Here is a 13,557-nt window from a genome sequence, read left to right as displayed (position 1 = left end):
TTTCTCTTTTCTTTTCCAGCACGGAACAACATGCAGTGTTTGAATGTATCAAACTTTGAACTTTGACAAGTCAACAGTTGAATATTTATTTCTCTTGAATAGATAGTTGTGAAGAACTTGTACTGTACTGTATGTATAATCAGATCACAATCTTGTATATAATTCTGTAATCGTATGAACTATTTTCCATTTGTTATATGGCTCATATGTGTCTTTTATGACGACCCAGAAAAATCAAAATCATTATTTAGGAAACAGAACATTTAAATTGTACACTGTGTGTAAGATCAGGTTAGAAATAAATATATAATATTCATAAGATCAGGTTACAGATAAATATATAATATTCATAAGGTCAGGTTACAGATAAATATATAATATTCATAAGGTCAGGTTACAGATAAATATATAACATTCATAAGATCAGATTACAGATAAATGTATAACATTAAAAAAGATCAGGCTTCAGATGTTTATAAGATCAGGCTACAGATAAATCTTTAATATTCATTAGATCAAATGACTTAACAAATAATTTAACAAGATGTAACTTTACTCAGTAGACTGATAGTTATTTCTGATCTTAATCAGCGAATCGATATCCACATACAACAAAGTAAAAAATGTCCCTTCACAAACTGACAGTTTCACGCCCCATGTCCCTTCACAGACTGACAGGTGCATGTCTTGTAACACATCACAACAGAGTAAGATGGAGTAAGAATGGAACAAAACATTACGAGAATACTAGAGTGAGTTATTGTGACGATACAACCTGTAGCAAGATGTGAAATGAAACACACACTAGTTGGCTTGTATGTGATGTCAAGAAGAGTCAGTGAAGTTCTGTTGAAAACATGCTAAACCAAAGTTTCTTTGTGGTAACTGATTTAAGTAGAAACAAATGAAGGATATCCTTTTGGGATTAATGAAATGGATAAAGATTTTAAGAACGAAACGTTATTGATCTTGAGTGTAAACTTCAAGATGGTGCAGTAATAATCAGGACTTGAATGTGTAAGAAACCAGAAAAATGTGTTAAAACATCACTAATATAATTTACAGAAATAGATATTTTTGTAACGATATAAAAATTTGGTGACATTTTGTTATAGCAAGAAATTCAATATCATTTACAACAATGAAGTAATTTTTAATTTTACTGTTGTTATTTAACTGTGTTATTACAGTTCTTAATTAGCACTACTATTTTCTATAACATCATTGTTTATTATGCACGTTACATTAATATTAAATAATCAGTGGAGATCAAAGGTGGCAACACGTTTCCACAAAGTATAATTTTTAAAGCTTTAATCATGAAATCAGACAAAAGAATGAGACTTACTATCAACCTCCGCTAATATAATTTTCTGCTGCTGTTCTTAATAGCTAATGTGACCATTCCTGTAAGCTGTAGTTGCTGTTGGATGACAGAAACTTGCTGTGGGGTGGGGAGGCTGGTCTGACACCGTTATTTTGTTAATTTTTAGGCAATTATATTTCTATTAATTATTTTTATTATTAGTTGTGAATCACTGCACTTTTTTGTCATTTTTCCTACAGTAATTACTTCTCATTCTGTTCATTTAAATACGAAACTCTGAGTTGTTTCAACTGAATATCTTATAGAAGACTGTTTTATTTTTTTGTTGTTGTCAATATTTATTACTTTAGATGAAAAGTATGTACCAATACTATTCATATTTTATAAAAGTAGGTTGAACTTCTACTGTTGCGACATCTTTTGGCAGGATGATTAATCAATATAAGAAATAGAACTACCATCTCTTACAATGCGTTGATTATAGACTGCAAACATATGTGATAGGAAAATAATTAGATATATTAATTCCTTCACTCAGTGAAAACAGCAATAGGATTTTTTTTGTTATTTACAGCAGTAACTGTTACAGATAAAAGTTTCCATGCTTTTTTAGATATGGGCGTCTTCTGCAATTTGACATTTCAGTTGGGATATTTTTTTAAAATAAAGTGATGAGAATTGCAATTAATAAATCAATTAAAAGTATAAATCAATGAATAAAACATGTATGTATAGTTTTATGTAATGACTATGATTATTTATAAACCCCAGATATCGATTAATTTATAAAATGAATAAAAATGTTTCATTTTTTACGAAAAAGGAACATTACATTATTGCCAGTTATCGGAATGATAATATTTCGATCTTAATTTGGTATAGCAACACACGTACCCCTAACTATCTTTAAAAGGATTTTAAATACCGTAATAATATTATGCTTTAAGTTTTCTAAATCTAAAGGAAAATAGCTAATTTATTTCACCTAGAAATATTTTATCCATTAATTGTTACCTAAGGTAACAACTTTTTTATCACTAGAGGGTAGCAAGAAAAATTATGTATGCAACCTTTTGACATGGTCAATAAAAAATATTGGATTCTAGAACATCAGTAGCTTTGTTTGTCTGAATGTTGTTATATTACAAGACAGGAAATTTACAACTGTTTCAGTGCTAACTCTATAGGTCTTTTATAACCTGACCTATTTAGAGCACAATACATCTCGAGACAAACATAGAATTTATTAAAGGGCAGAATGAAGTAGACTGCTATAACAATTTCATAATTTTTTTCTTTAAAACAGATTTTATTTTGGTATATCAGTGAATTCTGTTTCATCTAGTGTTTCGTAAATATTAAAATATGGAAAATTAAGCATGATGAAAAACGTTCAATTACTTTTATTAAGGTGTATTTCTGTAACTGCTATATTAAGTTGGAAATTTTTTTTTCTGTTGTTAAAGTTAAATATAAAGATCCCCTAGTGGTTCAGTTTATAGGCTTTTTCGATATTTGTGGATATTGAATACCTTTATTACCTTCGTACTTAACAACGAATAAGTAAGGATAAAATGTATAGATTTTTTTTCCTCTGATTTTATAAATTAAAAATCTTGAGAAATGGAGAGAAATCAAAATGTCAACCAGAGCAATGGTTGTAAACTATGGCAAAACTAATTAATGCCAAGGTTAAAAACGTTGTAAAACAATGTTCTGGTTAAAACTTATTAAACATTTTTAGGTCAAACTGTGTCCTAGTTAGACCTTGTTATAAAACATTGTCAAAACAAAGTGTTCTAGTTAAAAGTTTTTGGGTACAGCATGGCCAGGTGGTTAAAGCACTCGTAATCTTAGGGTCGCGGGTTCAAAACCTTGTCATACCAAACATGCTCACCCTTTTAGCTGTGAGGTGTTATAATGTGACAATCAATCCCACTGTTTGTTGGTAAGAGTTGGCAGTTGGTGGTGATGTGATGACTATTTGCCTTCCCTCTAATCTTACACTGCTAGATTAGAGACAGCTAGTGCAGATAGCTCTCGTGTAGCTTTGCGTGAAATTTAAAACAAACAAACATTAAAGCTTGTTATAAAACATTGTTAGGTCAAACTGTGTTCTAGTTAAAACTTATTATCAAAGTTTGTTGTGTCATACAGTGTCTTAGTTAAAACTTGTTATAATATATTATTAAGTCAAGCTATGTTCTGGTTGGAACTTGTTATAATAGATTGTTAGGTCAAACAGTTTCCTGGTTAAGAACTTAATGTAAATTATTGCTACAAAACAATGTCTCATTTAAAACTGGTCACAAAACATTGTTAAACAAAAAATTGCACTAGTTAAAGCTGATTTTGTAATATTGTGAAATCAAATTGTTGGGTTCGTTAATGTTTGATGAACCACCTTTTATTTGTAGTTTTTTAGTTTGTTTTTCACTAGAAAAACTACATATTCTTTCATAAATGATTTGATTTTAAAAATATTTCAAGACAGTTTTTTAGTGATTTATCTTTTTTTTTTTCAGCGAAAACGTTTTTCTGTGTTGATTTGAGTTGAACTTCAAATCCGTTTTTATTTGTCTTGTTCACCAGGTTTAGTAGATGTGAAGGAATTTTGTTTTCATTTCCAAGCTTTTGGACTGGTAATCATTAAAAACAAAACAGAAAAGAAATTGTGACAAATGATGTACGATGCAGGCAAGATTATAAAGATAGGTAAATTAATAACCACAGTATTAAATTTTTGTACTGTCATGGCCTGTTTGGTTTGCAGTCAAATAGTGCTATTGCTTGTACATTAAAATGCTCTCCATGGTTAAAGAGTTACTGGTAGGTGGTGTTGTCTAGCTGTATTTTCTCTCGTCTATCCCTTTTAAAGTTAGGGACGACTGGCGTAGATAGCCCGGAAATAGCCCTACCCAAATCACTGTTGTTGTTTGGAGTTAAGCGCAACGTTAAACAATGGGCTATCTGTGCTCTTCCCATCATGGGTATCAAAACCCGGTATTCTAGCATTGTAAATCCCCCAAAAATGCAATCAAACAGTTTATTGAATTCTAAACAAGCCCCAGAAAACTTCTTAACTCCATTATATGTTCCATCTTATCATGCTGGCGAGACTGGTTATGTACAACTCTAGTTTTTCTGAATAATATTTTGGTCCTTATGTTATTAAACGATACTTGAACAAGTTGAAATATATTTTCATTTATCACTTTTGGATAGCTGGTTCTCTTCAGCTTAAGAGCATATGGCCAGAGTATTATAAACTAACTCAGTAAAATCTGCAACAAAGGCAATCCAAGTTTTATCTCCAGCCGACTTAAATTTGTGGACTAAAGGTCCAAGTTGACTAAATGTTGTGAGAAAATAAAGTGTTTTAAACCAAAAATCTCACCCTTCTGTGAGTCAGAGACATGAATGAGAGCTTATACAGTAAAACTCAGGTTTAGGTATCTGAAGTGGACACCACAGAGAACACATTGTGTAGTTTTATGCATAACAACAAAGTATCTATAATTTGTTTCTTTAATGGTTGAAATATAAAGTAACTCTATGGTTATGAGAAAATATTGAATTTATTTTAAAACCACATTGGGCTATGTGCTGTGGCCACAACAGATAATCAAACTCCAGATTTTAGCTTTGTAAGTCCATAAAGCTTACCACTGTCCTCCTCCACTGGATGAACAAAATAATATATTTTTTTAAATCTTCATTAAATCTGTTTGAAGTTGTGAGAATATTAAGTATTTTAAAATAGTAAAATAGTGTATTTTGATGGTCAGCAGACAAAACCAGCTTCAGGTGAGAACACTGGTGTTTAAAAATCAGTGTTTCTTTTGTTGTTTTACCAAAGAGAATGTTTGTAGCAAAGACAAAAATAATCACAATTTTTTATACCATGAACGAAATAATCATGCTATTATTCTTTAAGTGAAACTTTACCCAGAACACTGTTAAATATTATTATTATTTTAGTGGAACTTTACCCAGAACACTGTTAAATATTATTATTCTCTAAGTGAAACTTTACCCAGAACACTGTTAAATGTTATTATTCTTTAAGTGAAACTTTACCCAGAACACTGTTAAATGTTATTATTCTTTTAGTGAAACTTTACCCAGAACACTGTTGAATATTATTATTCTTTAAGTGAAACTTCACCCAGAACATTGTTAATTGTTATTATTCTTTTAGTGAAACTTTACCCAGAACACTGTTAAATGTTATTATTTTTTTAGTGAAACTTTACCCAGAACACTGTTAAATATTATTATTCTTTTAGTGGAACTTTACCCAGAACACTGTTAAATATTATTATTCTTTAAGTGAAACTTTACCCAGAACACTGTTAAATGTTATTATTCTTTTAGTGGAACTTTACCCAGAACACTGTTAAATATTATTATTCTTTAAGTGAAACTTTACCCAGAACACTGTTAAATGTTATTATTCTTTTAGTGGAACTTTACCCAGAACACTGTTAAATATTATTATTCTTTAAGTGAAACTTTACCCAGAACACTGTTAAATGTTATTATTCTTTTAGTGAAACTTTACCCAGAACATTGTTGAATATTATTATTCTTTAAGTGAAACTTTACCCAGAACACTGTTAAATGTTATTATGCTTTTAGTGAAACTTTACCCAGAACATTGTTAATTGTTATTATTCTTTTAGTGAAACATTACCCAGAACATTGTTAAATGTTATTATTCTTTGAGTGGAACTTTACCCAGAACACTGTTAAATATTATTATTCTTTAAGTGAAACTTTACCCAGAACACTGTTAAATGTTATTATTCTTTTAGTGAAACTTTACCCAGAACATTGTTGAATATTATTATTCTTTAAGTGAAACTTTACCCAGAACACTGTTAAATGTTATTATTCTTTTAGTGAAACTTTACCCAGAACATTGTTAATTGTTATTATTCTTTTAGTGAAACATTACCCAGAACATTGTTAAATGTTATTATTCTTTGAGTGGAACTTTACCCAGAACACTGTTAAATATTATTATTCTTTAAGTGAAACTTTACCCAGAACACTGTTAAATGTTATTATTCTTTTAGTGAAACTTTACCCAGAACATTGTTAATTGTTATTATTCTTTTAGTGAAACATTACCCAGAACATTGTTAAATGTTATTATTCTTTGAGTGGAACTTTACCCAGAACACTGTTAAATATTATTATTCTTTAAGTGAAACTTTACCCAGAACACTGTTGAATGTTCTTATTCTTTCAGTGAAACTTTACCCAGAACATTGTTAAATGTTATTATTCTTTTAGTGAAACTTTACCCAGAACATAGTTAAATGTTATTATTCTCTTAGTGAAATTTTACCCAGAACATTGTTGAATGTTAGTATACTATCAGTGAAACTTTACCCAGAATATTGTTAGGAATATATTTATCATTGAAACTTTACTTTTTCGATGCTGTGTAGAATTTTGGCGTCACTGTTGTGTAGACTTTTGACGGCACTTTTGGGTGGCCTCTATGTCTTGTTGTACTGAAACATTGAGACCAATTAAAAGAAATAGAGAAGTCTATCATCCTGATCCATGGTTATTAACATACCAGTCGAAGTCTTTCTGGCAGTTTTACTTGTTAGTTCGAAGTATCGTTATCTTGAAGGATTCATTTTACCTTGACATACTATAGTTGAGACAATTGATTGGTTGGTCAGGCAAAATATTTTTTGTTTTTTTTTTCTGAAAGTTAATTTCCCCTAATCATTGTATCAACTAGTTTTGACCTCTTGTCTAAGACAGTTTTATTCTTGTCTTTACTAGAAACTGGCGGTTAGTGCATTCAGGTCGCGGGTTCGAATACCGTTACTTAACATGTTCACCCTTTTAGCAGTTACAGCGTTGTTGTGACAGTCCATCTCATTATTCGTTGATAAAGAAGAGCCCAAAAGTTGGCGGTGAGTGTTTACCAGTTCTAAATTAGGGACGGCTAGCGCAGATATCACTCGAGTGTCTGTGCACAAAACAAAACAGACAAAAATACAAAATCTGTTGAAGTCCGACTGTCTGAGGGAACCAACAGAGTTCGATGACAACAGTAGTAAATGAAGTAACATGATTATAAAGGCCGTGATAGCTATAGGGTAAAAGTTATTTTTTTTAAATCGTCAATCAAAGATAATTTTTACAAACGTCACCAAAGATAAATCAAATATATGATATAACTGTCAAATAGATATATGACACGATTTTTATAATCTTGCAGTTATATTTCTTAACATATATAAGTAAGTTATACAAATAATTCCTCATTTCTGTAAAATTTCAGTCATTCGACAGCAGTGAATTAAACTGAAATAGGGGGAGCCACTGGAATACCGTACACAATGGGCAGTATTCCAAAATGTACTGTAATTAGACTGGTCAATTATACTACCAGATTGAACGAATGTTTTCATATAATTTACATGTCTAACTGATAAAGACAGACACCACCTATACTTCCACGAATTAAAACAAACCTGAAACAGTGAGTGTATTAATAAATCTGATACAAAACAGGTACCGAAATCTAAAAGTATTCGAATTTCTTTTATATATACTGCTGGTTAATATCTTTAGGCCAATGAACATAAAGAAAAAATATACATTTTGTGTTGTTAGACTCAACCACTTATTTGAGTAGAGCTTCGAAAGATGAAAATAAAAATAAAAACCTTTTTAGCATTTAATAGGTAAAATGTGAACATTAAAATTAGCCTAAATACTAACTGGTCAAAAGTTTAAGACCATACTGAAACGAAGCATTAATCGGTAAACACGTAACGAAATTTAGTCATTTGTGTTCAAGCATTAGCGTTGTCAACATCTCCCAATGGCATCTCCTGTGTTACATTGGATAAAAACATAACAAAGGTTAAAAAGTTGACAGAGTTTGAACGTGGCAGAATTGTCGAGCTGCAAAAGCAAGGTCTCTCTCAACGTGCCATCGCTGGTGAAATTAGGCGTAGTAAAACTGCTGTTGCAAATATCTTAAAAGACCCTGAGGGATACGGAACGAGAATTTCAAGTGGTCGGCCCAAGAAAATTTCGCCGACGTTGAGCGGGAGGATTCGACGGTTGCCGGCAAGACACCAGTCGATCGTCGAACCAGATTAAGGCTCTTACGGACGCAGAATGCAGCTCGAGAACAATAAGACGGCATCTACGAAAGAAAGGCTTTAAAAACCGAAAACGTCTTCAAAGGCCACGCCTCCTTCCACACCACAAAACAGCTCGGTTAAACTTTGCTGAGAAGCACCGAACATGGGACGTAGAAAAGTGGAAGAAGGTTTTGTTCTCTGATGAGAAAAAACTTAGCCTGGATGGTCCAGATGACTTCCAACGTTACTGGCACGATAAGGATATCCCACCAGAGACATTTTCTACACGACATAGTAGAGGAGGTTCCATCATGATCTGGGGGGCTTTCTCCTTCCATGGAACATTGGAGCTTGAGGTTATACAGGGGCACCAAACAGAAGCTGGCTACATTGGCATGTTGGAGAGAGCATCCTTATTGACTGAAGGTACTCGCTTGTGTGGAAATGACTGGATCTTTAAGCAGGACAACGCTGCAGTCCACAATACCCGCAGGACAAAGGACTTTCTCATGACAAATAATGTGATTCTTTTGAACCATCCAGCATGTTCGCCAGAACTGAACCCCATTGAAAATGTTTGGGGTGAATGGCAAGGGAAGTCTATAGAAATGGACATCAATTCCAAACAGTGCATGATCTTCGTGAAGCCATCTTCACCACTTGGAATAACATTCCAGCCAGTCTTCTGCAAACGCTTATATCGACCATGCCAAAGCGAATGTTTGCAGTTATTCGCAATGACGACCGTGCAACTCACTATTGAGACCTCTTATTGAGCATTTCCTACCCTGTTTAGGACTTCTTTTTGGTATGGTCTTAAACTTTTGACCAGCTAGTATTTAGGCTAATTTCATACTGTTCACATTTTCCCTATTAAATACTAAAAAAGTTGTTTTTATTTTCCCTTTTCTTATTTTTATCTTTCGAAGCTCTACTCAAATAAGTGGTTTAGTCTAACAACGTAAAATGCATATTTTTTCTTTATGTTCATTGGCCTTACGATTTTGGCCAGCAGTGTATCATTACTTATCTCTGATGAACTGGTGAATTAAACTATCAAGCCGGAAGTGAAATTACTTTTTTCACAGTAATTTTTATCTTAACGAGAAAAATCTTTCGCGTAAATTAAGGGTACACTTGAATAGATATTGAATATTCTGTAATATATGTAATTGCACTGCTTTTAAAAAAAAAGGAAAAATGATAAAAAATTAGCCCTTCAGTAAAAGACTTTTGGTGTTTTTGTTTTCTGAATTCAACACGTCATGTCTTCAGCGGGGAACTGACTAAAACAGAAAAAATGTGAACATTTTAATATAACGCTTGTAAACAACAACCGAGTTTCTATAGCAGTGGCAGGTACCGTACAAATACGAGGTCTGTTAAAAAAATACGCGGACTGACGTCATAAAACAAAATGTACTTTATTTAGAAGTTACAGGTCTGGAATCCCTTCAAAGTACTCTACTCCCCAACGCACACACTTATCCCAAAGGTGTTTCCACTTGTTGAAACAGTCCTGGTACGCTTCTTTTGTAATGTCCTCCAGCTCCTTCGTCGCATTTGCCTTAATCTCGGGAATCGTCTCAAATCTTCTTTCTTTCAAGGGTCTTTTGAGTTGGGGGAACAAAAAAAATCGCAAGGAGGAAGGTCAGGTGAGTAGGGGGGATGGGGAAGAACAGTGATCGAGTGTTTGGCCAAAAACTCACGAGTTCTGAGGGCTGAATTTCGCAGCAACGCGGTGCATCTTCAATCTTCCTGTCAAAATCTCGTAAGAAGATCCAACTGATATTCCACATTCTTCAGCAAGCTCCCTGACAGTCAGACGTCGATTTGCCCGCACCAGGGTGTTGATTTTGTCGACGTGTGGGTTGTCAGTTGACGTGGAAGGACGTCCAGGACGCTCATCATCTTCAATGGACTGTTGACCATCCTTAAAACGTTCATGCCACTTGAAACATGCCGTACGCTTCATAGCAACATCACTGTAAGCCGTGTTAAGCATAGCAAAAGTTTCAGTCGCAGAATTTCCAAGTTTAACACAAAATTTCACAGCAAGTCGTTGCTCCTTCAGGTCATTCATTCTGAAATCCGCCAAACGAAAAATTCGCACTTCACTTAAAACCGCGTAGCTAATACACAAATGAAGATATCTGCAATCGGGAAATGGCGTCGTAATCATCTTATCTCTGCAAACCTAGCGGCACCAAGCAGATTCCCCTGGAACCGCGCAATTCAAACAGTCCGCGTATTTTTTGAACAGCCCTCGTAGCTTTGTACTTTATACCTCCCTCAAAAGAAAGACCGAAATTCACACAGAAAGTGTTATAACTTCAACATTGTTTTCATGCCCTTTTCAATAAGCAGATTACGTCATCAAAGCTGTGGCAGCTTCATGGGATATTGTTCTGTTTTTCTCCTGAATATAAACAGTTTGTTTTTGTTTTAACCATCGATGCAATAACAAAGTAATGTGTTTGTGTTATTCAATATACCAGTGAAGTTTCAAAATCATTGTTTTTAGTCATGTTCGGGTTTAAAACTTTTGAACACGTAGACCCTCGAGAGATTGCGTGATACTTTTGCACCAATGAAAAATTGAAGTTCCAATTTTAGATGTTAGATGTCTGAAACGTTCGATAATTCAGTGCCAGAGTTATAAAGTGTCAGGAAATGTTGCTTCTGACTCAGCTGAAACGTGCAGTTACTTCTGGTCTGTTTAATTCGTGAGATAAATGCTTAATACATATAAAAGATCAATTGTTCAAGCTGTTATTAATACTTGAATAATCTAGCTAATGTTCTGTTTGATATACAGTCACGCATTTCAATAACAAAAAAATGAAGCAAGACAAACCCTAATAGACTAATTTCATTATTAACAGTGGACTTGGTCAAATTAACAGAATCATTTTCTCACAATACTGAAAATGGTTCAAACTGCGCACAGTAAGTATTTTCTGTCGTCGTCCCACCATTGGTGGTTCAGCTAGTGAACCATATTTTGTCGAAAGTATGATTTCTCAAAAATCCATTCAATTCTAAATCGAACATTTCTGTATAAATTATATTTTAAAGAACCTAACAAGCTTAAACAGCTTATAGCTGGATGTTGGTTTTCCAAAGGTTTAACAACAGGTGATCATATTGGCATAAGGAAATGTTTATATTAGTGAAAAAAAAAATCACAAAAAGTTATACAGATGAATGAACTGAAGATGAGAGCATCAGTTGGGTGGGTGGGGGTGGTTAAAGGTTAATACCCGCTAACAGTTTTTAAGATTGTCACATAAACTATATGTTCGTGTATAACTTTGGAACTGTTCCATTTGCAGATTATAAAGGACACGTTTCCTGGGGAAGAACAAACCTGAGGATTTCAATGGACTTATCATATTCAGATCTCAAATGCACTTTCTAACCAATCCTTCAGATATCTTTTGTTTCTTTCGTCTCTGAATCAGACCCTTAATTTAACCTGCAGTTGATAGTTTCTATATTGTTGTAAGTTATATTCTGATGTTGTAATCTGTTTGTTAGCCAGAGGGAGCTGCGGGTCGTAAGGATGTTGTGAATTAAAAAAAAAGAAGATAGGTTCAGATCACCTAGAAAGTTCTAAAAGTTTGACGTCAGAGTTGCCAATAACTGCAAGGGTAACTAATAAGTACGAGGTTCAGCTGTTTTCAGAAGGTAGAAATCTTTCTATCCAGTAGAATAAAGCAATTAAAGTGTTTTCGTAACAGTCGTGAAATGGTACAAGTAAATTTATACTTCACATTAGTAAATATAGTTAGTTTTCATACGTACGTGTACAAGTTACCCCAGTGTTTACATCAGTAAATACAGTTAGTTTTCATACATACGTGTACAAGATACCCCAGTGTTTACCTTAGTAAATACAGTTAGTTTTCATACATACGTGTACAAGTTACCCCAGTGTTTACAACAGTAAATACAGTTATAAAAACAGTTAGTTTTCATACATATGTGTACAAGTTACCCCAGTGTTTACATCAGTAAATACAGTTAGTTTTCATACATACGTGTACAAGTTACCCCAGTGTTTACATCAGTAAATACAGTTAGTTTTCATACATACATGTACAAGTTACCCCAGTGTTTACAACAGTAAATACAGTTATAAAAACAGTTAGTTTTCATACATACGTGTACAAGTTACCCCAGTGTTTACATCAGTAAATACAGTTAGTTTTCATACATACATGTACAAGTTACCCCAGTGTTTACAACAGTAAATACAGTTATAAAAACAATTAGTTTTCATACATACGTGTACAAGTTACCCAGTGTTTACAACAGTAAATACAGTTATAAAAACAGTTAGTTTTCATACATACGTGTACAAGTTACCCAGTGATTACAACAGTAAATACAGTTATAAAAACAGCTAGTTTTCATACATACGTGTACAAACTACCCCAGTGTTTACAACAGTAAATACAGTTATAAAAATAGTTAGTTTTCATTCATACATACGTATACAAGTTACCCAGTGTTTACATCAGTAAATACAGTTATAAATACAGTTAGTTTTCATACATACATGTACAAGTTACCCCAGTGTTTAAGTTAAGAACGACATTACAGTATCGGACACGTGTACTTACTATCTGTCTCTCATCCTATTCTCTCAATAAAAATAGGAATTTTAGCGTTTGATACATAACACTGAAACAGAACGCTCAGTATATCTTTCGAAGCTCTTTTGTTTTCAGCGACAATATGATTTCCTCCCTAATACAGTTCTGTTTTATGGATAAACCAGAGAAACGAACCATGAAGTGCGGTTGGCGATGACAAACGTGACGTAATCAGCCACGCCATCAATCTACTTACCATGTAGACTCGCGTGACTATATTGGCCGAACTTTCTTTGCTACATGCATACGTTAAACGTAACTTAAGTGACACGATCTGTCTTTGTTCGTCTAAAACTATATGCATAATCTATGACACTGTTAGGACAAAATGTCGAAAATCTAGAGAAAAGACTTATGAGAGCGGTCAAAGGTTAGCGAATTGTGGTTGTCCGTAAACACATTATTAATTTGACATAACAATGGATTGGTCATTATCAAACAC

At 33.3% G+C, this 13,557-nt stretch overlaps 1 protein-coding gene across 1 annotated transcript in view; it reads left to right on the top strand.

Moving 5' to 3' along the window:
- LOC143230567 (serine/threonine-protein kinase greatwall-like) overlaps window positions 1-2,439 on the top strand; it is a 36,164-nt gene extending 33,725 nt beyond the window's left edge. The window contains 1 exon segment of the mRNA XM_076464342.1: window positions 20-2,439. Within this exon segment, the coding sequence (XP_076320457.1) occupies window positions 20-66 (47 nt within the window). The 3' untranslated portion in view covers window positions 67-2,439.
- Window positions 2,440-13,557: the final 11,118 nt, after the last annotated feature.

The sequence above is a fragment of the Tachypleus tridentatus genome, chromosome 1, assembly GCF_004210375.1.
Source record: "Tachypleus tridentatus isolate NWPU-2018 chromosome 1, ASM421037v1, whole genome shotgun sequence".
Lineage (NCBI taxonomy): Eukaryota > Metazoa > Arthropoda > Merostomata > Xiphosura > Limulidae > Tachypleus > Tachypleus tridentatus.
Note: the sequence above shows the minus strand (reverse complement) of the source record. Positions and strands in the feature narration are given on the sequence as shown.